Here is a 22,910-nt window from a genome sequence, read left to right on the forward strand (position 1 = left end):
GTATGGTTGCAATTACTGGGAGGTTTACATCTTCACAGTTTTACTGAGAAATGCCTTGCAAACAGGCACAGAAGAAGTGCCTTCCTCCTCATTAAAGAAAAAAAAAGTTGCCATATCAAAAATGAAACTGCAATAGAACCCCTTTAGAAAAATATAAAAAGTGGGATATGAGTCTGTTTCTGGTTCTAATACAGCAAATCCTGAAAAAGTGTATTAGCTTCATAGAATTACTGCAGTTAAAGTTTGGGACTACATTTTGGATCATGTATTTTAAAAAATAATATTTGTTGTTTTTGCTGTTAGAGAACATAAGCCATTTTAAGAAAGTAAAAGAAGAAGAGCTAGGGTTTTCATTGTGTCATGGTTTACTGACATAATCAATATGTCTGTTAAAGGGTAGAGGAGGAATATGTGGTCCATGGATCCCAGATGACGGCCAGATATTTACTCACACTTTGTCTACAGCGGGCAAAATGAGCCAGAGAAACTGGACTGCCAAGGTAAGGTATATTTATTGCACACAGGATTTTACCTGGTTTGCTCTTTTCACAGGCTACTTGCTAGTAGTTTAGTGCAGTTTGTGTACATGTTCCTCATCTCATTTTTTTGTCAGTGTTATGTGTGTAAGTGATACATATGGATGAGTAACATCAATTCCCAACTGACTTGACTTGGAAGTAACAGCTACTCACACTACTGCTTCTTAGGTAGTTAGTAGAAACAATGAGGATGGAAGAGAATATCCTAATCTGGCCCTTTAAGGCCTACACTAACAATATATTGCACTACTGACTGGACTGTGTTGCAGGTTAATATGGTCGTTGGGGGACTTCTACCCAGCAGAAGTAACAAGGAAGCAAACATGGCAGAATGCATAGGCTTGGTGAAAAGAATACACACCAGGAGGGGAATCAGACCTGTCTTTCCCACAAGAATTGTCTCTCTTGCTTCTGTTTGTCTCCCCAAAGACACCTGTCCTTCCCAGTTCTGAGAAAATGCACACATTCTTTCACAGACACCACAACTGGACAATTGTTGTTATAATAGCCTACTGTATGCAAGTGAAGTTTTGATGCTTGCTGCTTTGTTCATTTGTTTTGCAGGTTGTTTTAGTTCACGTGGGTGTGACTTCTCTCATTGCACACATCAGAGTTGGGAGAATGCAAGTTGCTCTGGAAGCAAAAACCACAGTCCTTCCTGCAGTAGGTATGATACAGAATCATAGAACCGTTTGGGTTGAAAGGGACCTGATAGATCTAGTTCCAATCCCCCTCCTGTGAGCAAGGACACCTTCCACCAGACCAGGTTGCTCAAAGCCCCATCCAGGCTGGCCTTGAACACTGCCAGGGAGGTGGCAGCCACAGCTTCTCTGGGCAACCTATGCCAGTGCCTCACAACCCTCATCATAAGAAATTTCTTTCTTATATCTAGTCTAAATCTACCCTCTTTCAGTTTGAAGCCATTACCACTTGTAATTACCCCCTATAACATGAAGACATGAGAAAATTATTTACTGATGGCAAATCTCAATACTTTTATCATTTATGCATGGTTACCAAGAGTAAAAGGGACTCCTACCCTCCCTCACCACTGAAAATACACAAAAGTCTTCCCAAGATTCTTCTTCACATAACACTGAACATGTGAAATATGTTTGAGCTTCTAACCTGTGTATGAATCTAGAACAGTAGGAAGCCACTCCTGTCGAATAGGTAAGGTCAAATACCATGACCAACGGCTTCAGGTACTACAAGGCTTGTCGGCATTGGATGAGGATGTGAAAATATTCTTCCAGCTAGCATGTTGTGAGGATCTGTACAGTCTCCATCTGATGGAAGCAGACTAGCTTTGAGCATACAGCAAAGGTAGAAACCCATCTTGGTTCCCTCGTTGACATTAAAATTCAATTGCTTCCAAAGACATCAGTGTTCCATTCATTTTAGTACAGCTGTACGCAGAGAAGCAGAAATAACCATAACAATGCTCTTAGCAATGTAAAATTTTAAAGGTGGACTTTACTTACTAAATTAAACACACAATCTGAAGAAAAATATTGGGTAATGTAGGAATGTCATCACAGTACTCTTGTTAGCTACTGTTCTGGAAGTTTGTGAATATATTTCCCAATAGCATGAAAAAAAAAAAACCAAAGCAACCCCAGTGTGGATGGAAGTATTTAGCTATAGAATTTGCTATTCATTTCAAGACCGCTGCAGCTGAGTTTTCTAGGAAACATACAATTTATCAGAAAAGAAATTTTAAAAATGCAGCTCTAACCCTGAGGCAGAAAGTGACTTTTGTGATTATCTTGGTATTATACTGGAGTCAAATGGATTGAGGCAGAATTATTACTAAGCAGTGCTTTTTTTTTTTTGTTGAGGCTTTTTAAAAAAAATATATTACATAGTGATAGAATAATACCTTCAACTCGTCTCAGAAGGCTGAAGTATAGCATGATATTAGTTCAGGCGTAGAGGTAAAATTGAAACACCATTCAGGACATGGGAGAAGGAGTTTTGTCCTCAGGGCTTTTGTTTTAAATCCCAGCTGATACTGCTGATAATTTTTCCAAGACCTCGGAGAAAAAGAAATCCTTGACGTATGGGTTGCAGAGTTTCATTCTACAGTACCCAGTGTCTTCTGCAGCTGCTGGTGTGGGGTCAGTGGCTTCCGGGGATCTCAAGGGCTGGATAAAGTACAAAGCATACAAAAGATAATGCCGGCCTTGAGGAACCTTAAGTCTCAGAAAAAACAGATAGAGAATGAGAAACAGAGTAGTGATGAAGTGGTTTGTACACCAAACATGTCAAAGTCTCTGATGTCCTTAACACTTGAATCTGATCAAAGCATTCCTGTATCATTTTAAAAATTCAGATTATTCTTTCAGCTGCTGGGGTGCTATCTCTATTCTTCAAAATTCATTCTTTCTGGTACTCTGAGGTTTCTGAACTCATGAACCGTGTGTTCTGAATACAGTCTTGTGGTTGGATGAAATTGCCTTAAAATATTCTGATATGTGTTTCATTTTCTAATCAGTCTGTGGAGATGGCTTTTGTGAGGAAGAAGAAGGCTGCTCTATCTGTCCGGCAGACTGTGGGGAATGCCCACTGTCTGCTGATGCTAGGACAGCAATTGCCTTACCAATATGTTTAGTCTGCACTGGCTTCATTTTGACAGTCATGGTAAGTACCCTTTCTCTCCTCTTCTGTTTCCTTTCTCCTACTTCCACAATTGGGTTAGCTAGACTGGAGCTCTCTCTTAGTAGTGGGATAGATTTTTCTCTGCACCCAGAATCTGTGTGCTGTGGAAGAAAGCAGAAGAAAGGGAAACAATCTTTTTGTCTTCTTTATGAGGGGAGGCTCACTGGGCTAGCAATTTTCATCCAGTAAGAGAGGACTGAAGAGGAGTGTAACAGCAGGATGGATATATAAAGGTGAAGGAGGAAGAGGTTTTTCACAACACGGGAACTAGGTGGTCCCCGTAAAGTAAGACCACACTTCACATAGAATAAAACTCTGTTATGAAATTAACTGCTTCAAAACCCTATGGAATCTAGAAGTATAAATGAATGAAATCAAAACCTAATTAGGTAATCTCATAAAGGTATTAGCCCCAACAAAGGCCATTAAATCTGAGAGTCCAAATAGAATTTACAATGGAAAACATTCAACTTGGAATATTCTCAAAAGACATCATGAGAATAGGATCTTTCTTTTTTTTTTCTGTTTATTTGTTTTGGTTTTTTTAATAGACTCATTTTCTTAGTGTAACTGAATCAGTTTGGTTCAAAGCGATTAATTTTTGCATAATGGTTATCAATTATTATAACAGACTCAGGAAGGAAAAAAAAAAGAGAACGAGGAGAGAAGAGTGTATGAAAATCAGAGAAGTAATTTTGGATACCTTTGAAAGAAAACATCTGTAAAAAGAGAAGACAGCATGCTATAACTGCTTATTACTTCACAGTGCTTCTGGGAAAAAGGATCTGCATTCCTTATGTGTCTGCATCTTTACATCCTGTAAACTGGCAGGCTCAGGGATTCCTTCTTTTCCATCTTGTACTGCAGTTGCAGTGAGCATCTGCGGTAGGCAAGTGTGCTGAGAGGGAATAAGCAGAAGGCTGGTGGCCCACTAAGTCCACAGGGCAGTTGTAATGATGTTTTTATAGCAGGTGTCTTGTAAAATCATATGATTTGATAGAAATGTGTAACTGGACAGATAAGAATTTCAGACAGTTCTAAACAACTGGCATTTTAGAAAGAGCAATGGAGTTTCTTGGCCTTGCGTAGGTTTATCTAAAAAACCTTGTCGCAAAATTTATCTATTCTTTCTGGTATTTTTCTGTAGACTTTGAGGTTTATTTTTTTCTTCTTACATTTCTGCATACTTATTCCTGCTAACTTCTGCAGTAGCATCTTCTGGTTTTTTATCTTTTATTTAGGTGATAAGTAAACAAGATCTAGAAATAATCCTTTTTTCCAGTTTGGTAATTAATGTCATGTAAAAAGAACCATCTGGGAAGCTAATGTCTTTTTTAATCATTCAAGTAGAGGAGGGGACTCCTTTGATATCAGTGTCTGTAGCAAGCTTAGTGGCCACTTCCAGCTAAAATGTCTTTGTTCAGTGATACCTTTGCAAGATAAAATGTAGATGTCTTTTCGCAGAAACCTTTTGAAATAAATGGGATGACTTAATTTCGATTCAGTAATCTCTGTACTTGTCATCAGTTTCTACCGAAATATTGATACAATCTCCACACCATGTTCCTTGTGTATTACCTGGGCTTTGTTACCTGTTTCAGTGAATGCATAATTCCTAACATTAAATACCACCAGAAAATGGTATAATGATAGTAAAATACTGCTTTGGTTTGACATTTTGGCATTGACTGCAGCTATAACAGCTGTAAAATCTAATCTGCTGCTCTCTTTTTGAAATAGTGTTTATATTTTCTGTGTTAGATTTGCATGTCAGCTTTACAGAAAATTAGCTATTAGATCAATGCCTTCTTTACAAAGTAGGTGCAGAATCCCTAGCAAGTATTTTTTGTGCTAGAGTATTTGACAGAATATGACCTCATTTGTGGATTGGGGGCTAATTCTATCACAGGATGTAAGATTCAGTGCTCGTTATCTTGGGGTTGGTATGTAGTGCGTTATTGTCATGCACTTACATAGCATAGGACATTTCCATGACATCAGGTGATGTAAACTACTCATCTGATGTCCAGGCTGAGATGTAAAGGTAGTGCATAAGAAGTATTAAAAATCATGGAGAGTTTGTAGCCAATGCAAAATATGACATATAATTAGATTCTAGATACAGAATGTGCAGTTTTTAAGTTCAGATTCTAAGCCTGTTATTAATACTTTTGGTTCTAATGTTACTCACAAAATATATGTTGGATGCTGAAGCAACAGGTTTTTTTTTGGATACTTAGAAACTTTCGTATTTGAAAATAATAATCTCTGGTTTAATTCCTTCAAAGTCAGTACAGCTACAACAGGAATGAATTTGACTTACTTTTGTAGTGGTTTCAATATCAGAAACAAAAGATGTTGTGGGATGAAAGCTGGATTATAGACTTCGCCTGCATCAAACAAGGTTAGTAAGATGTCATTTTGATACTATGATCAGTTTCCTTATACAATTTTGAGAAATAATCTCAATTGTAGGTACATCTTCATGTTTTAAGGGTCTTACAAAAGGTGAAAATCGTATCCAAAGTTTCATCTGTGTAACCTCTGGGAACAGATCGCTGATATTTTTGTTTATAGAAATTTTATATGTCAAAGTTATCTGAAATAGTTTCCTTATTTTTTATGGTGATTTGTCAATTAAAAAAGACAGGCCTATCCCAAAATAAACAGATAACCTCTGGACTTGGACAAAATAAATTACAGTAACTTCAGTGGGTATATCATTCTGTGTAACTGGTCTCACTAAGTTGCCCTGGATTTGCACAGATATAATGAATGGGTATAATAAGATCTTAATTTTTCTCAGTGTATGCTATCTGTGACAGACTCACTTCAAAAAGTAGTTCATTGTGGCCAGAGTTTTATTTCATTTTACCTTCTGGATATAAAATATTATTTAATTGGTTCTAACTAACATGTTAAGTATAAAATCAGATGTTATTATATGCTTTACTATGCTGCATTTAAAACAGGTATAGGTTATTTACTTTGCTGTTCATTGTTTTAGCATTCAGAAGGAAAACAACGCCTAGACTTAGAAAGGGTAAATCCGTAGAAATCAGCTGAAGTTGATAGATCTGTGCTGATGTACACTCTCACTTTCTGTCTCTGTGAGGAACTGCTAGAAATATGTCTTCTTCATCTGTGTTACATCATTGTGTTGTTAGTAGAAGTGTCAAGCATTGTTGTATTAATATACAGTAGACGTACTTTCAGCCTTGGATGTGAATATCAATTTCTGTGTGGTTTTGATGTTATATACTCATTGCTGTAAAGAACAGATGATGGCTTAGAAATTAAATAATAAATAAAACCAAATTTCAATACATATTTTTGAAAACAGAAATGGAACACTCAAGGGAAAGTGTCTTTTAATGTAGCAAAAAGGAACATGAGCAAATTTTCAGCTGATAGTGAATTAGAAGAGGTCATAAACATCACAGGGGAGGAGAAACAATAGAAAGAGGCTGAGGGAAATTAGAAGCATGATCAAAAATAACGCATTAAAAATTAATTTGAAAAATCCAAGATGAAAACCAGAGTTTTCCTGAAGAGGAGCCTGCGAAGCAACAATACTGTTTAAGACCTTGGAGTGATAATTAACAACTTCAGAGTAATGAGAACTGATAATATGGTGAGATTTGGAAATAGACAGTATGTCTTCTCTGGACTGAGCCATCCAGGGATACCCATAGCTGCCTGAAATGTACAGTTGCCTAAATGGAAACAGATCAGTAGCGCTGTACCCAGGGTATGTAGCCTATACTGTGAAAAATTAGCTTTATTTTTTTAAGATAACTCCTTTTTTGATGCATTGCACCATGTATATATATCTCTACACACACACTCTTATTCTCATCCCTATCTCAGGGATGTCTAGTATATTTTTGAGTGGAATGCTGTAGAAAGATTCCAAATGTCAACACAATTTTGAACTGCATATGAATAGTACTATGGTGTGGGAACATGGCAGTCCTGATGCAAGGTGAGATGCTGAATTTCCTCAGCAACACTTCATAGGATACTGATACCAATGAGAGTTGAGAAGTTTCAGCAAATCTGAAACTAATTGGCTAAATCTGGGTTTTAACTGGAGATGATGAAATGATATGTAATTCATTAAATTTGTTTTTAAATCCATTTTGTTACCTTGAGCTGGTCAGCAGAGATTAAAAAACATACATTGAGATGACAGGTTTTTTCATCTGCTTGTATTGTTGCTCTTCTCTTTCCCTCTGGTGTCAGAATCACTTCCCACACCCCTGTACTTTACAGTCTTCTAGGAGATCCAAATAGACTTGTTAAACTATGCCACAGGGCTTGCTCTGCTTCCCTGGGTTCTGTCCTCAGCATCTAAGCAGCAGCAACAGCTAATGACCCCGAGAGCAGAGAAACAAAACTTGCATCAAATCCTGAGGATTAGTGGGAAAGACATCTAGCAATGAAGCACCTCTGGAACTTTTTAAACTTTTTAAGCAGCAGTCACATTCCAAGCAATGTATTTCTGTCTTAAGTATTAACAAGACCAGCCAAGATGCAAAGATTTGGAGAATTACCTATATTTGTCTGCCTCTGGACTCTCTACCTTGGCAATCATATGCACCTTCAGGTGCCTTTTCTCATCCAAAATCCCATTTAGATCGCCTAGTATGGAGAGTAACAGGAAGCATGATGAGTGCTCCCCCAGCACCCAGTGACTCCAATGCCAGCTGTATCACTGCTCTGAGCTCCTGCACAGCAACTGCTAACGTGTCCAGGAAACAGTACTTCACCCAGACTGGGAGATAGTAAGTCAACATATTAGTCATTTACTGCAGTACCTACTAGACAATAGTTTCACCTTGCTTTATGGTTCTTGCCACTTTACTGTTGATAGGTAGTACAAAAGCTTGCATTTCTGTTCTTAGGCGAAATTCAGTAAGTAAATATCATCATCTGACTTCTGTACCGCATACTGACTGTGGAATATCTTATATGCCAAGCCTGTGGTTTGGTTGTAATTTCTCCTTTTCTCTTGGTGAGTTGTTAAAAGGCTGTGACTGCATAACGTGTCTTGCACCTGCTAATGAATGACCATCACTTTTCAAATATTTTTGGAACCAAGGCTTTTATGCAGCTCTTTTTCTAAACTGCAGGCAGACACAGCTAGGTTCTTTGCACTAAAAAGTGGCATCCTATACAGTAGCAGATTGGAAATATTGTCCTTAAACCAGCTGATGTGACTGAAGATATAGAACATTTCACCTCTGCATCACGTTATAAAGGTGCATATCATATAACTATATGGGCAAACACTATAGCCATATCCTGCTATCCAGAAATCAATTTTTCCCATAAAAATGATATAGATAGAGGGCAGGGGCAGAACATGTGCAAAGATGGAAGTAATACCTACCATTTGAATACACAGGGCAGGATCTGTGCTTTGCAGGATAGAGGATCTTAGGATCATTGGCCAGTGGAGCACCTACCTTTTCAGCATAGATCACTGTTCTGGAAAATCACAGCCACTTCATTGGTGAGACACTGTGTCCAGCATAGATCTTTTACAGTAAGCATTTCTACTGCTTCTTTCTGAATGATGACATTTTCATCACCATCATCTTCCTCTGATGAATCAAGGTCAAAGACATTAATCTAGGGTAAAAGATGTAAGAATGGGGCATTCAGTCTCACTGGCGAAGGACCTACATCTGCTGTACTCTGTATTTATATGGTGGGTACCGCTTAAATTCCTGCATGTATTGTCACTGGATTCCTTTATTCTTCCAAGGAAAACTGCTTTGCTGTCTATCTAACTCAGCTGCTTTGTCTCTGAGAAAGCTTTGTCCCATGAGAACAAAATTATGTTAAATCTTGGTGATGGTTCTCCGTAACAGTAGACAGAAACAAGGGATAGCAGGCATGTTGCTGTATATGTTTCACTAGCTCTGACATTTCCTTTGCTGCTGCTCCATCATCCAGCCACTTCAACTGACTCTAACACTCTCACATTCCAAATGTTGTCCACAGATGAAGGACGCTTGATTATAATCACTGACACATCCCTTATCATAGAAACGGGGCCCTGTCACCTATCATGTACTCAGATTCAGATTCACATGCACATATGGACATGCTTCAATTCCGTGCCTCATCTCTAGAGATATGAAACTGCCCACTGTAGAAAAAACTATGAAGTCCATTTTTGTAGTCTGGCTGTCTTATGAAGTTGGCCTAAAACTCTATAAACAGCATTTCATTCTGTTTCAGCGATGGTAGAACAGTGGCCATAAAGAAAATAATGAAGAAGGCATTCACACTGTCCAAATCCATACGTAAAGAAGTCAAGCAAGTGAGGTAAGAAGTGAAACCTGAGAAGTGTATGTTGTTCCATTTTTACACTGGTTGTTTAGGGGCTACAGTCTGTCCAAATGTGACTGTAAATTCATATTCTTCTTTCTTTCAAATTTTGCTTTGACACCAGAACAAAATCTCCTTATGCCTGTTTTTTCTCTCTGCATTGTGAGAAAAAGCACTTGGTTTTCACACATGCAGAATCACACAGAATGTTAGGGGTTGGAAGGTACCTCTGTGGTCATCTAGTCCAAGCCCCCTGCCAAAGCAGGGTCATCTACAGCAGGCTGCACAGGACCATGTCCAGGTGGGTCTTGAATATCTCCAGAGAAGGAGACTCCAAAACTTCCCTGGGCAGCCTGCTCCAGGGCTCCGTCACCCTCAGAGGGAAGAAGTTCTTCCTCATGTTCAGACGGAACTTCCTATGCTTCCGTTTGTGCCCATTGCCCCTTGTCCTGTCGCTGGGCGCTACTGAAAAGAGTTTGGCTCCATCCTCATGACACCCACCCTTGAGGTATTTGTAAGCATTTATTAGGTCCCCTCTCAGCCTTCTCTTCTTCAGGCTGAACAACCCCAGCTCCCTCAGCCTTTCCTCATAGGACAGCTGCTCCAGTCCCCTTATCATCCTCGTAGCCCTCCGCTGGACTCTCTCCAGTAGCTCCTCATCTTTCTTGAACGGGGCAGCCCAGAACTGGACAGAGTATTCCAGAGAGGGCCTTACTATGGCAGTGTAGAGGAGAAGGAGAACCTCCCTCGACCTGCCGGCCACACTCCTCCTAATGCACCCCAGGATCCCATTGGCTTTCTTGGCAGCCAGGGCACACTGTTGGCTCACGGTCAACTTATCATCCACCAGCACTCCCAGGTCCCTCTCCACAGAGCTGCTCTCCAGCAGGTCTGCCCCAAGCCTGTACTGGTGCATGGGGTTGTTCCTCCCCAGGTGCAGGACCCTGCATTTGCCTTTGTTGAACCTCATCAGGTTTCTCTCTGCCCAACTTTCCAGCCTGTCCAGGTCTCAGCTGAATGGCAGCACGGCCTTGTGGTGTATCTATCACTCCTCCGAGTTTTGTGTTATCAACAAACTTGCTGAGGGTACATTCTAACTCTTCATCCAGGTCATTGATGAAGAAGTTAAACAAGACTGGGCCCAGTACTGACCCCTGAGGGACACCACTTGTCACCAGCCTCCAACTAGCCTCAGCGCCGCTGATGACAACCCTCTGAGTTCTGCCATTCAGCCAGTTCTCTATCCACTTCACCGACCACTCATCCAGCCCACTTCCTCAGCTTCCCTAGGAGGACATCATGGGAGACTGTGTCGAAAGCCTTGCTGAAGTCAAGGTAGACAACATCCACGGCTCTCCCTTCGTCTACCCAGCCAGTCATGTCATCGTAGAAAGCTATCAGATTGGTCAGGCATGATTTCCCCTTGGTGAATCCATGCTGACTACTCCTGATAACCTTCTTTTCCTCCACTTGCTTGTTGATGACCTCCAGGATGAGCAGCTCCATCATCTTTCCTGGGATGGAGATGAGGCTGACCATCCAGTAGTTCTCTGGGTCCTCCTTCTTTCCCTTTTTGAAGATTGGAGTGACATTGGCCTTTCTCCAGTCCTCGGGCACCTCTCCTGTCCTCCAGGACCTCTCAAAGATGATGGAGAGTGGCTCAGCAATGACATCTGCCAGCTCCCTCAGCACTCGTGGGTGCATTCCACTGGGGCCCATGGATTTGTGGGCGTCCAGATTGCTCAAGCGATCCCTCACACAGTCCTCCTCAACCAAGGGAAAGTCATCCTCTCTGTAGGCTTCTTCTCTTACCTCCAGGGCCTGGGATTCCTGAGGGCCTGCCTTGGCACTGAAGACAGAAGCAAAGAAGGCATTTGGTAGCTCTGCCTTCTCTGCATCCTCCGTCACCAGGACACTCACCTCATTCAGCAGTGGCCTCACATTGTCCCTAGTCTTCCGTTTGCTATTGACGTACTTGAAGAAGCGCTTCTTGTTTTTTTTGACATCCTTTGCTAGATTCAATTCCAGGTGGGCCTTGGCCTTCCTTGTCGCATCCCTGCATGCTCTGACCACATTCCTGTATTCTTCCCAAGTGGCCTGTCTGTCTTTCCACATTTCATGGACCTTTCTCTTCCATCTGAACTCCGCTAGAAGCTCCTTGTTCAATCATGCTGGTCTCCTGACCCCCTTTCTAGATTTCCTTTTCTAGTTTTCCAGTCACCCTACAAAAGCAGGAGGGATATCTGTGTAAATTGCTGGTGCACTGTGATTTCTGTTGATTTTCACAGGGAACTCGACCATCCCAATCTCTGCAAATTCATTGGAGGTTGTATAGAAGTGCCAAATGTTGCCATTGTGACAGAGTACTGCCCCAAAGGCAGCCTGAGTGATGTTCTGCTCAATGAAGATATTCCTTTGAACTGGGGCTTCAGGTAGAAAAAAACTTTTGAAATGCTAAATGACACAAGCTGTGCTATGTGCTGTTCAGGATAAGATGGTAATTTTAGACAAACTCTGAATAGATGGGCCTGCACTGTGATATGGAGAGAATGAAGAAGAAAGAAAGAAAGCGAATTCAAATATCCAGCCCAACTTGTCTTCTGGATTTTTGAGCAATCATATGTTTAGCACTCGTCATGCTAAACCAATAACTTTTCAACACACCTCTAGTTCTACCGGAAAACTGCTTTTGAACCATTTTCCCATGTAATTTAATTTTGCTCTCCAATATCTAGGACATCCCCATTTAATTGAAAATCACTGCATCTCTGTTTGTGAATAAATATTGGTGAAATTATTAGCATACCTACAAACACTGTATTATATTTACCAATAGAAAAAATGAGCTCACATTGTCAATGAAACTTCAGTGAAGGCAGCAACATTGCTTTTTGAGAATAATCTTGGGACACTCTTTCTACTTTTCCCTTACATTTGTCTTCAGCAAAGAAAAAGATTGTAAGGGAGGAAACACCCCCAAAAAAAGTGAGAAAGTTAATAAAAATTGTTTCTCTTGTAAACATTGAAAGCACTCTCAAGGACACAAAGGTACTGAGAATTTCTAGAAGAAACTCAACTGTCTTAAAAGAGGCTAAAGGCCTGTGGACTCAGACAACTGAGTGGGAGTTAAGGGCTTTCAGCAAACCACCTTAAGTGTGTTGGAAAAATGAGGATGGGGACACAAATTGAAAGATATTGCAGTGACAGAGAAGCTTTCTGTCAACTTCAGTGCTTTGGAGCCACTCTTGAGTGAAGGTTTCATGAAATACCAGATCATTGATTTTTGTCTTTCAGATTTTCTTTTGCAACTGATATTGCACAAGGAATGGCCTATCTTCACCACCACAAAATGTATCATGGACGGCTGAAGTCTAGTAACTGTGTGATAGATGACCGATGGGTTTGTAAAATTGCAGGTAAAGAGAAGATAAGAAACAAAATTTCAAAACTGTGCATCTAACCCAGTAAAGCATCTAGATTTAGGTATAGAGATCAGTGATGAGTGGTGTTCCTTAGGGGACAGTACAGGGACCAGTGCTGTTTTAACATCTTTGTCAGCAACAAGAACAGTGGGATTGAGTGCACCCTCAGCAAGTTTGCTTATGACACCAAACTGCATGGTACGGTCGACACACTGGAGGGGAGGGATGCCATGCAGAGGGACCTGGACAGGCTTGAGAAGTGGCCCTGTGTGAACCTCATGAAGTTCAACAAGGCCAAGTGCAACACCCTGCACATGGGTCGGGTCAGTCCCAAGCAGATATACAGGCTGGGCAGACAATGGATTGAGAACAGCCCTGCCAAGAAGGATTTGTGGATGCTGGTTGATGAGAAGCTCAACACAACCCGGCAGTGTGTGCTCACAGCCCAGAAGGCCAACCGCATCCTGGGCTACATCCCCAGCAGTGTGGGCAGCAGGTCAAGAGAGGGGATTCTGCCCCTCTGGTCCACTCTGGTGAGACCTCACCTGGAGTCCTGCGTCCAGCTCTGGAGCCCTCAGCACAGGAAAGACATGGACCTGTTGGAGCAGGGCCAGAGGAGGGCCACAAAGATGATCAGAGGGCTGCAACACCTCTCCTGTGAGGAAAGGCTGAGAGAGTTGAGGCTGTTCAGCCTGGAGAAGACAAGGCTCTGAGGACACCTTATAGCAGCCTTCCAGTACCTCAAGGGGGCTACAAGAAAGCTGGAGAGGGACTTTTTTTACAAGGGCATGTAGTGATAGGACAAGGGGTAATGGCTTCAAGCTGAAAGAGAGTAGATTTAGATAAGGTATAAGAAAGAAATTCCTTATGATGAGGGCTGTGAGGCACTGGCACATGTTGCCCAGAGAAGCTGTGGCTGCCCCCTCCCTGGAAGTGTTCAAGGCCAGGCTGGATGGGGCTTTGAGCAACCTGGTCTAGTAGAAGGTGTCCTGCCCAGGGAAGGGGGGTTGGAAGAAGGTGATGTATAAGGTCCCTTCCAACCCAAACCATTTTATGATTCCATGTTTTCACAGTCGACGCTCTTCCCAAGCACCTCCATGCTGACATTTCATGTGGAAATGATACTAAATGATACTATGTCAGCCTTCACTAGAAGTGCCCCATGCTGAAGCTAGTTTCATGTTACATTAACATGTCAAGTCATTTAACGCGTCATTGATGCACACATCATATCCCACAAATGATAGAGTCTATCAACATCAGTCTGAGTAGAAACTCTGTCTCATTCTCAGTTTCAATACAGAGAGAAAACCTGAGCCATGGACAGTGCTGTAAACGCATGGGATAATGCTGACTGATTGGTAAACAGAAGGTAGTTTCATGGAGAAAAGCAGACTCACTTCAGAGCTTTTCAGTCCTGTACACAAAACTGAATTGTATTCTCCCAGAGATGGAGCTATAGGTCTGGTCTAGTCTGGTACAGGAAGACAGCCTGTGGGGACAGGAAAACCACTGGAGAATCTAGTTTAGTTTGCAGCTTTCAAAGGGTATGAAAGCAATGATCATATCTTCTACTTCCTCCCCGAAGTAGTTATCACACTTTATAGCCTGCAATCATCTGAAAAACAGCAGCAGCAGATTTGTCTTTCAATGGTTCATCCTATGGCTAAGGCTCCTACACAGGACTGTGCCTGCTGCTCCAATGCTTTTAGTATCCTGCTGCCTTCAGAGCTGCCTACTTTGCTTAGAGATTGTTCTGGAGAAAAGCATAAAAAATGGAGGTAGTTGGATTACATCGACTACATCACTTTAGCACAGGTCCTCTGAATTAAATGGCATTTCTGTGAAGTTGTTCAGAAGTTAACTGGGAGCACTGTAGAGACTTCATGGTTTATCTGGATGTGGTAGTGTTAAACAAAACTCACAAATAACCAATGTGGGAGCTATTTGAAAAACTCCAGTGACCTCCAATACAAAGAATGGTGCTCTAGGACCATCTTAATTAGAGGACATTCCAGACAAAACCAGATATCTGCATCCTGCCTTCCCACAGACTCAGAAGAGTGCTGTTTATATCAGCAAGAAAAATGAGTCAGTTGGTTTTTGCTCCTCTCCGATGCTGAATCACATGTTGAGAATCTCTTCTGTGTTAGGCCAAAAGTATAGCTGCAAAGATGCTTCACATTTATTCTGCCTTATTTCTGAAGATAGAGGTGTGCAAGAAAGTAAAGCCCACCATCTGATTTTCAGTAGTTCTAGTCTGTCTAACTTGTAATTACTCTAACAACCTGCCACTATGGATAAGGATTGGGGAATGAGCAGAAAAGAAATCTGCATTTGCATGCTAACTCTTGCACTGAAGTGAGCCTGTTCTCTGAATACAGTTTTATAATATCATAGAATAAATCTGATTGGAAGGGGCCATGCAGTTCAGCTTTATTGATGTCATGCAGTTCTACCCAAATATTGGTTTCCAGATCCTGTATCTGCAATTGGTTTAGAGGGACACGACGAACAGATACACACTATTTTTAGACTGTGTATTTCAAACAGAGAAAATTAATTCCTTTAGACAAGTTGTGTTTCTCTCTACTAATGCATGTGTTTCAGAGAAGTACTCACTGCGTAGTTTGCTTCCTGTTTTCGTCCCTGTTAGATTATGGTTTGCAGTCATACAGAAAAGAAGATTCTCCTGAAGAGTCAAGCTCATACCAGCAGCATTTGATACAGATTTACACAGCTCCTGAAATCCATTCCCTTTCAGACTTTGAACCTAATTCTATGGCAGATGTCTACAGGTAGTTAACATTTCCTGTTTCTCGCACTTAATAATCTCAAATTGAGGAGTCTTTAATCACAATTAGGCTCAGTGTAATTCTGTGCTCACCCCAGGTATATGTTTGATTGTATTTTAAAAATGATTGATCCTGGAATGCAGAACAGCATAGATAGAACAGGATCTTCTTTCAAGGCAGATAACCAAATACTGAATTCACTGACCTTATATAAATGCAGAGTTGTTCTAATGATTTATAAGGAGTTACTCTGGACTGGTATTTTAAAAAGGTATAAAGAACTGCTATTATCTACTAATCCATTTTTTTTGCTCTTTCTTATGAAAAAAAGTAGATTATTTTCAATAATGGAAATACCTTAAAAGTTAATAGCATCAATTTTACAGGATGTCAAAATGCACATCTGTAAGTCATATTTCTATAATTAGTCTCAATACATTATTTTGCTGCATACACACAGTGACAATATTTGGTTTGCAGAGAAAAAATAGAGGTAGGAAAAGGAAATTAATGCACTAGTGAATAGCTCCATGCCTTTCCTTTCAAAAGCCTTCTAGCTTCTATCCAACCACTTTTCAGATAAACAGGATTACAACTGAACTCAGGATTTTAAAAAGTTACCCATATTTCCCAGTAATTTCTCCCATGAATTTTCTGTATTAAGTAAGAAAATTACTGTGTCCTTAGTGTATTCTGTTTCACAACAATGATACTTCCTCTGTCTGCTTATTTCCCATAGTTTGCTGAAAGCATTTGAAAGGACAAAATGCAGAAAGTTACCACATGCTACTACAAGATGTTTTGTGGCCTTTTTCTCTTACTTTTTCTTGCCACAGTCCCAGCCCAGCAGAAGTCATATATTTCCTGGTAACTTTGGTAGCTAGAAGAATGTAAAGAACTGGAATTCAATTAGAGATTGAAATGCTGATAGCGCCACACAGTTGAGCAGAAGGTAGCATGGTTGTTAGCACAGTTCATTGATGACATTTACCAAAGAGTAGCTATTAGTGCCTTTTATCAAAAGCTCTGAGTTTTACTCTGGCCTACACTAGGCCACAACAAATGCTTACTGCCTTAAGTGACTGTCGTGGGGCTTTTATTGAAAAATTAGTTGCAGAAACTGAAAATATTGTTTAAATCTTTCCCTTTTTTCAATTAGGATTCATCAAAAATGATATAGACAGAAGACATAATTTTATATATAAGATTTACTAGATTAATAAACATTATTCCCTTATAAAGAAATGTATGCATATACAATATGCTAGAACACTATTAATTGTTACCCATTCTATCAGATTGTGTAAGCAAGAATTTGACGTCTCAATAGTATTTATGTCTATAGGCTTAAACATGCCCTTAGAATTTGCTTTAAAATAGCTCAGCTAAAGGTAATTTGTCACTGTGTTTATAGTTCTGGCTGTTATTATTTGTCCTGTGTTGGTCTTTACTTTTTCAACATGGACTGCTCTGAGAAACTGCTATGCTCCAGCTAAGCAGTAATTTTAGGTTTGTCTTATGCATTGCAGTTTGTCATTGCCCTACAGCAAAAATGCATTCCAGAAAATGTTTTCTTGGTGTTTGCCTGGTTTACACATTGACCCTGCTCAGGTTAGATATCATTACTTGATTTTGACAGCAACCAGGCATCCTGAAGCCACTTCTTGCCAATGACTCCCCTTAAAATAGTGCTAAGACCTGATTTGTTCATATCGTAAATGACTACAATGAGCTTTTGACAGAATCAGTGAATGCTTGCTGAATCTGTTTTGCTGTCAGTCTCCGTGTCTGCAAAATCCAGCTCTTCTTTCGTTGTACTGCAGTTCATCCTTTCTTGGTAAAAACGAAAAACCAGTAAGAAACGAAATCAGAAAAAGGAGAAGAGCAACCTGCAGTCAAGGAAGAAAGATAGAGATGTGTCCTGTAGCATTAAAAAGGTTGTCTTTCTAACAGAGCTATTCTGTGCTTTAACACAACTTGTGATATGACAAGGTGCTAAGTTTCCTGATACATGTATGTGGGCTCACTGGCCAGGGAGCAGTGTCCCAGTCTTGAAATCCTCGGTTTTTATCTGTGTAAAAATTTCATTATTATTCCTGAAGGTATGGCCCAAATAAAAAATGAACAGAAACTGTAGAAGTGGGACTTGTAATTTTGTGTGCTCTTACACATGAATCACTTGCTTTTAAAGTTCTCCAGGGAATGTGTTGGTCAGATGGGAAAGCTAAAATGGAAATGAGAACAGGAGCATGAAAACAGCTCCTGTTTGAGCTGAAGAGGCTGTTTCCAGACACAGTTTCTCTTAGATAGGCTCCTCTTGATTTATAATCGTTATGTGAATTTCACTATCCACCATGTTAGGACTTTTCTGAGCAGTGCTGCTGAAGCTGAATGAAATCAATACTGCTTTATCAGAGGTACCATCATCTAATTACTCTCCTTGCAAATCTATTTCATCTTTGCTGTCTCACCAGGATTGCTGTTCCTTTCTGCTACCAAATCACCCCAAAATTAACATAAAAATCTCATCAGATTAATTTCTACATTATGTGGCATAGTTCATACGTATTATTTTATTTGCCAGTGTGGTCCTTGAGTGGACTGAAAGATAGGTAGACATGCCCCATTATACAACTAGAATGCCTTACAGAACAGAGCAACCATTAGCAATACAACAGATTGCAAACCAATATGCCCCATAAAAATAAATGTTATCAAGCAGGGATGCAAGAAGGCAGTTAATCATTACATAATTTCAGTACATAAAAAGGCAAAAGCATCTTTATCAGGATTGCTGGCTGGAGGCGGTACTGACTTCTGAGAGATCACTGTTCTGAAAGATCTCCAGTGAGCTGAATAAGGAGACTGAACACCTGGTTGTAAACCCATTTTTTCCATACCTCTGATGAACGTGTTTGACCTTGGTTCATCTGAGGAAGATGATAATGGTGAAAATATAATTCAGAAAGAACCACCAAAAATGCTTACTGTAAAAGATCTACTCTGGACACACTGTCTCATCATTGACTTTATGGAGATTTTCCAGAACGGTGATCTATGCTGAAAAGAAGCCACTCCTCCAGCTGATGAGCCTGATGAACCTGCTCTTTCCCCTTGATTACAGCACAAACTTGTCCTGTATATTTAATTGGTAGGTATCATGTAAGTGCTTGCCTATGTCCCCCCTGGATTCCCTTAATTCTTCCAGAGAAAATTGCTTTGCTGTCCGTCAAAATCAAATGTTCAGCAATCTGAGACTGATAACTGTGAGAGGACTGCTATGAAATCATCAGTGACAAATCACTGAAAACACAGAGTAGTAACAAGGAGTTACAAACAGTAAGCAGCACATTTGCCATCCTCTCTTTTGGGATGCTGGGCTTTCAGTCATAAAATGGGGAAGTATAAGAAATCATGGGAAGAGGAAACCACTGACTCCATTAACTGTTATTTCATTAAAAATTTGGTTTGTTTTTATTCTGCAGTTATGCCATCATTTTACTAGAAATTGCCACAAGAAGTGACCCTGTGCCAGTAAGTAAAGAATAACTTTGAAGTTTGACAATTTTGATTTGGTTTCTACTGAAGATACAAACCAAACTCTATGTGTAACTGCACTTTTGATTTATTTCTTGAGCATGCCTTTTCCTCTTGACTTTGTGGGTGCAAGCTCAGCTTCAACTCTTGCATCTACAGTCTTCCTTCTAGGACTTTGAAGAAGAGTGTATGACAAAAATAAGGCAGCTCCAAAACTGCCTATTGATTAGCTCTGTGAGGCTTAATGGCAGGGGAGTGGAGGAGGAAGGCATGCCATAACACCTTCCTTTTTCTCCCATTGTTCCTTTCCCTCTCCTGCTATGCACAGGCACTTTCAGTGGAGTCTTGCAGTGGTGAGAATATGCTAGAAGAGCAAATGAGCTGCACTCCATTAGGAAAATGCCTTCCTTGCATGTGTCGTGATCAGTGCTAAATGGCAAACACAAAAAATGCATCTGGAAGTTGAAACCAGATGTTCTGGATATATAAGCAAGTTCTATCTAAAATAACAAGAATTCTAACAACAAAGACCTGAAACTACCATTCTTCCATTTCGGACAATTTGTGCTAGTAAACCAATGTAGGCTTTGTGGTTTCTCAAAAGTTTCCCAATATCTTGCCAGATATTCATTTGATTAAAAAGTTGTTTACCTCATATAAACACTGAGATTAAAGTCTCTCAGCTCTGAAAAAGCTTTTAGAAAAGGCCACCCAGTTTAGACAGGTTATATCCTTTTTTTTCTTGTACTCTCGTATAAAAAAGATGATCTGGAAGCAATAGAGAAGACGTCATAAAAGTAATGATGACCACAGTAATATATTTCCAGTGGACAGTATGAAAAACACATCACTTGTTTCAACATTTTTTGATCCCTTTTTCTCTAGAAAGATGATATGCATTCACCTGAATATTCTTGGTGCCCACCTTTGGCAGAATTAATTTCAGGAAAGGCTGAGAATTCTTGCCCATGTCCCACAGATTACGTAGAGGTGAGTAAGATAAATATTGTTTACAAAAAATCTTTTTTGAAGTGAATTTAAGACGTCATGGAAATATTATGGCAATATCGTCTTTGATGAATGTAAACAACCCAAAAGTCCAGAAGTACATCTCAAACAAGGCACAATGAAATCACAGAATCACAGAATCACAGAATCGTAGGAGTTGGAAGGGACCTCTGTGGGTCATCTAGTCCAACCCTCCTGCCGAAGCAAGGGTCATCTACAGCAAGCTGCACAGGACCTTGTCCAGGCGGGTCTTGAATATCTGCAGAGAAGGAGACTCCACAACCTCCCTGGGCAGCCTGTTCCAGGGCTCCATCACCCTCAGAGGGAAGAAGTTCTTCCTCATGTTCAGATGGAACTTCCTGTGCCTCAGTTTGTGCCCGTTGCCCCTTGTCCTGTCACTGGGCACTGCTGAAAAGAGCTTGGCCCCATCCTCCTGACACCCACCCTTCAGATATTTGTAAGCATTTATAAGGTCCCCTCTCAGCCTTCTCTTCTTCAGGCTGAACAAGCCCAGTTCCCTCAGCCTCTCTTTGTAGGGGAGATGTTCCAGTCCCCTCATCATCCTCGTAACCCTTCGCTGGACTCTCTCCAGTAGCTCCTCATCTTTCTTGAACTGGGGAGCCCAGAACTGGACACAGTACTCTAGATGAGGCCTCACCAGGGCAGTGTAGAGGGGAAGGAGAACCTCCCTCGACCTGCTGACCACACTCTTCTTGATGCACCCCAGGATCCCATTGGCCTTCTTGGCAGCCAGGGCACACTGCTGGATCATGGTTAATCTGTCGTCCACCAGGACGCCCAGGTCCCTCTCCACAGAGCTGCTCTCCAGTAGGTCCACCCCAAGCCTGTACTGATGCATGAGGTTGTTCCTCCCCAGGTGCAGGACCGTGCATTTGCCTTTGTTGAACCTCATCAGGTTCCTCTCTGCCCAACTTTCCAGCCTATCCAGGTCACGCTGAATGGCAGTACAGCCTTCTGCTTTAATATTATTAATAAAAACCAGTCATTCTGACAAATTGAAAGTTTCAGTTGTCCCCTCAAATTGTCAGTGAAATAAATGACATTTTTAATATTCAACCACTGATTTTTGTGTATTTTCATTTTATTATAATGTGTTGAGTTCCATACATATTTTATATTAATAATATCTATTTTGCTTACTGGCAAAGGACTTTCAAATAGTGAAGTATGTGTCTCAAGCAACGTATTAGTTTGGTTTGCTTCTCATGCAGAAGTTCTATGTGTTCAGTAGCCTCAAACTGCCTAACAAAACAGAGTACACCCCCTCCCAGTTCAATTAAACCAGAACAACATTGTGGCATCCTTGTTTCGGCTTAAGAACTATGTAAGTCACCTTTGGTGGGTTTTAGTAACCTAAACGTAACAAACTTCTCATAAGCAGCACTGTATTTTAGCCAGAAGTTAATATTCTTAAGCAGTAGTTGAGTTTTTAATGTCTTGTGAATTTTGTGTACAAGTCCTCTGAAAACAGTATGTGACTCCAATGGCATAAGACTGTCTTCAAGCACAAGAGCTTAAGCAGTGCTTGGCAGAAGGAATGTGAGCACCCTATACATGATTCCCCCAGCACTATTTTCACAAGCTAACATTCTCCATTCTGTATAAATCTGTAGAACCCCGGAGACCTCAGAAAAGCTCTGCCTCTTTTCACCAGCTGCAGACAGGGCTTCACATGGACAGTTTGCACCGAGAAAATAGTGATATTAATTTGAAACACTGCCTGTGCTTGGAATGACAAAAGGCTGTTTGCTTTTCTCACTCTCTTTCCTTGCTGCAGTTAATCAGAAGGTGCAGAAAAAATAACCCAGCCCAAAGGCCTACATTTGAACAAGTCAAGAAAATGTTATACAAGATGAATCCTAATAAAGTTAGCCCTGTTGACATGATGATGACTCTGGTAAATTTAGTTTTTTAATCCAGTCCAAGTCAATCTGCTAACTTGCAATAGCTTTCACCTCTACCCTTCAGGTTTGTTTTTTGATCTCATACCCCTTGTTTGATGAGAAAGTCCACAGTCATTTCTTTCACATCTGGTGGGCTGATCGTAGCTGTGATTCTGCTTGAGACTCAGCTTTCCTTCTCATTCCATTTCTGTCAGTTTATCTTAATTTTCTCAGCTGCTTTGAGGCTGAAAACTTTTACTTCTTCAATGAAATGTTGTTTTGTTTTTAAAGCACTTGCAAGAAACTGTATTTCCTATTTCCAGTAGTGGTCAGTAGTGCTCTTAGGGTATTGGGGATAAAGAATCCCTGCAGGCCACAAATAACATCTTTTCAGATGCATTTTGAGCAGAGTATCTTAAACCCATCAGAAGAGAAAAGAGACTCCTGCCTCCACAGCCTGTTGCCTCACACAGAGCAAGGATGCAAAAAGCATAGCATAACATAGCATAGTATGATAGTCTATGCAACAGTGTTGTGAGCTTTTGATAAAAGATTGATATTTAGATACCTTCAGTTTACATGAGCTTATTGGCTTCTGCCGTCTTAAGAGTAAGTAAAAATCCCCAATCTAGAATCACGAATTTTCTTACGGAGAAATGTGATTTTTTTGTAAGAAAAAATTAGGTTTCTCAGACCTGAGCC

At 40.5% G+C, this 22,910-nt stretch overlaps 2 protein-coding genes across 2 annotated transcripts in view; one reads left to right on the forward strand and one right to left on the reverse strand.

Moving 5' to 3' along the window:
* TMEM215 (transmembrane protein 215) overlaps positions 1–22,910 on the reverse strand; it is a 155,252-nt gene that overhangs the window by 112,650 nt on the left and 19,692 nt on the right. The gene's annotated exons all lie outside the window — the stretch shown is intronic.
* LOC104338373 (atrial natriuretic peptide receptor 2) overlaps positions 1–22,910 on the forward strand; it is a 38,853-nt gene that overhangs the window by 7,875 nt on the left and 8,068 nt on the right. The window contains exons 5-16 of the mRNA XM_009944410.1: positions 396–500; positions 1,104–1,206; positions 3,037–3,182; positions 5,532–5,604; positions 7,840–7,987; positions 9,453–9,539; positions 11,831–11,974; positions 12,837–12,958; positions 15,621–15,762; positions 19,245–19,293; positions 20,182–20,286; positions 22,103–22,222. Of these exons, the coding sequence (XP_009942712.1) occupies positions 396–500; positions 1,104–1,206; positions 3,037–3,182; positions 5,532–5,604; positions 7,840–7,987; positions 9,453–9,539; positions 11,831–11,974; positions 12,837–12,958; positions 15,621–15,762; positions 19,245–19,293; positions 20,182–20,286; positions 22,103–22,222 (1,344 nt within the window). The remainder of the gene's footprint in view (positions 1–395; positions 501–1,103; positions 1,207–3,036; positions 3,183–5,531; positions 5,605–7,839; positions 7,988–9,452; positions 9,540–11,830; positions 11,975–12,836; positions 12,959–15,620; positions 15,763–19,244; positions 19,294–20,181; positions 20,287–22,102; positions 22,223–22,910) is intronic.

This window comes from Opisthocomus hoazin, chromosome Z (genome assembly GCF_030867145.1).
Source record: "Opisthocomus hoazin isolate bOpiHoa1 chromosome Z, bOpiHoa1.hap1, whole genome shotgun sequence".
In the NCBI taxonomy this organism is placed as follows: domain Eukaryota; kingdom Metazoa; phylum Chordata; class Aves; order Opisthocomiformes; family Opisthocomidae; genus Opisthocomus; species Opisthocomus hoazin.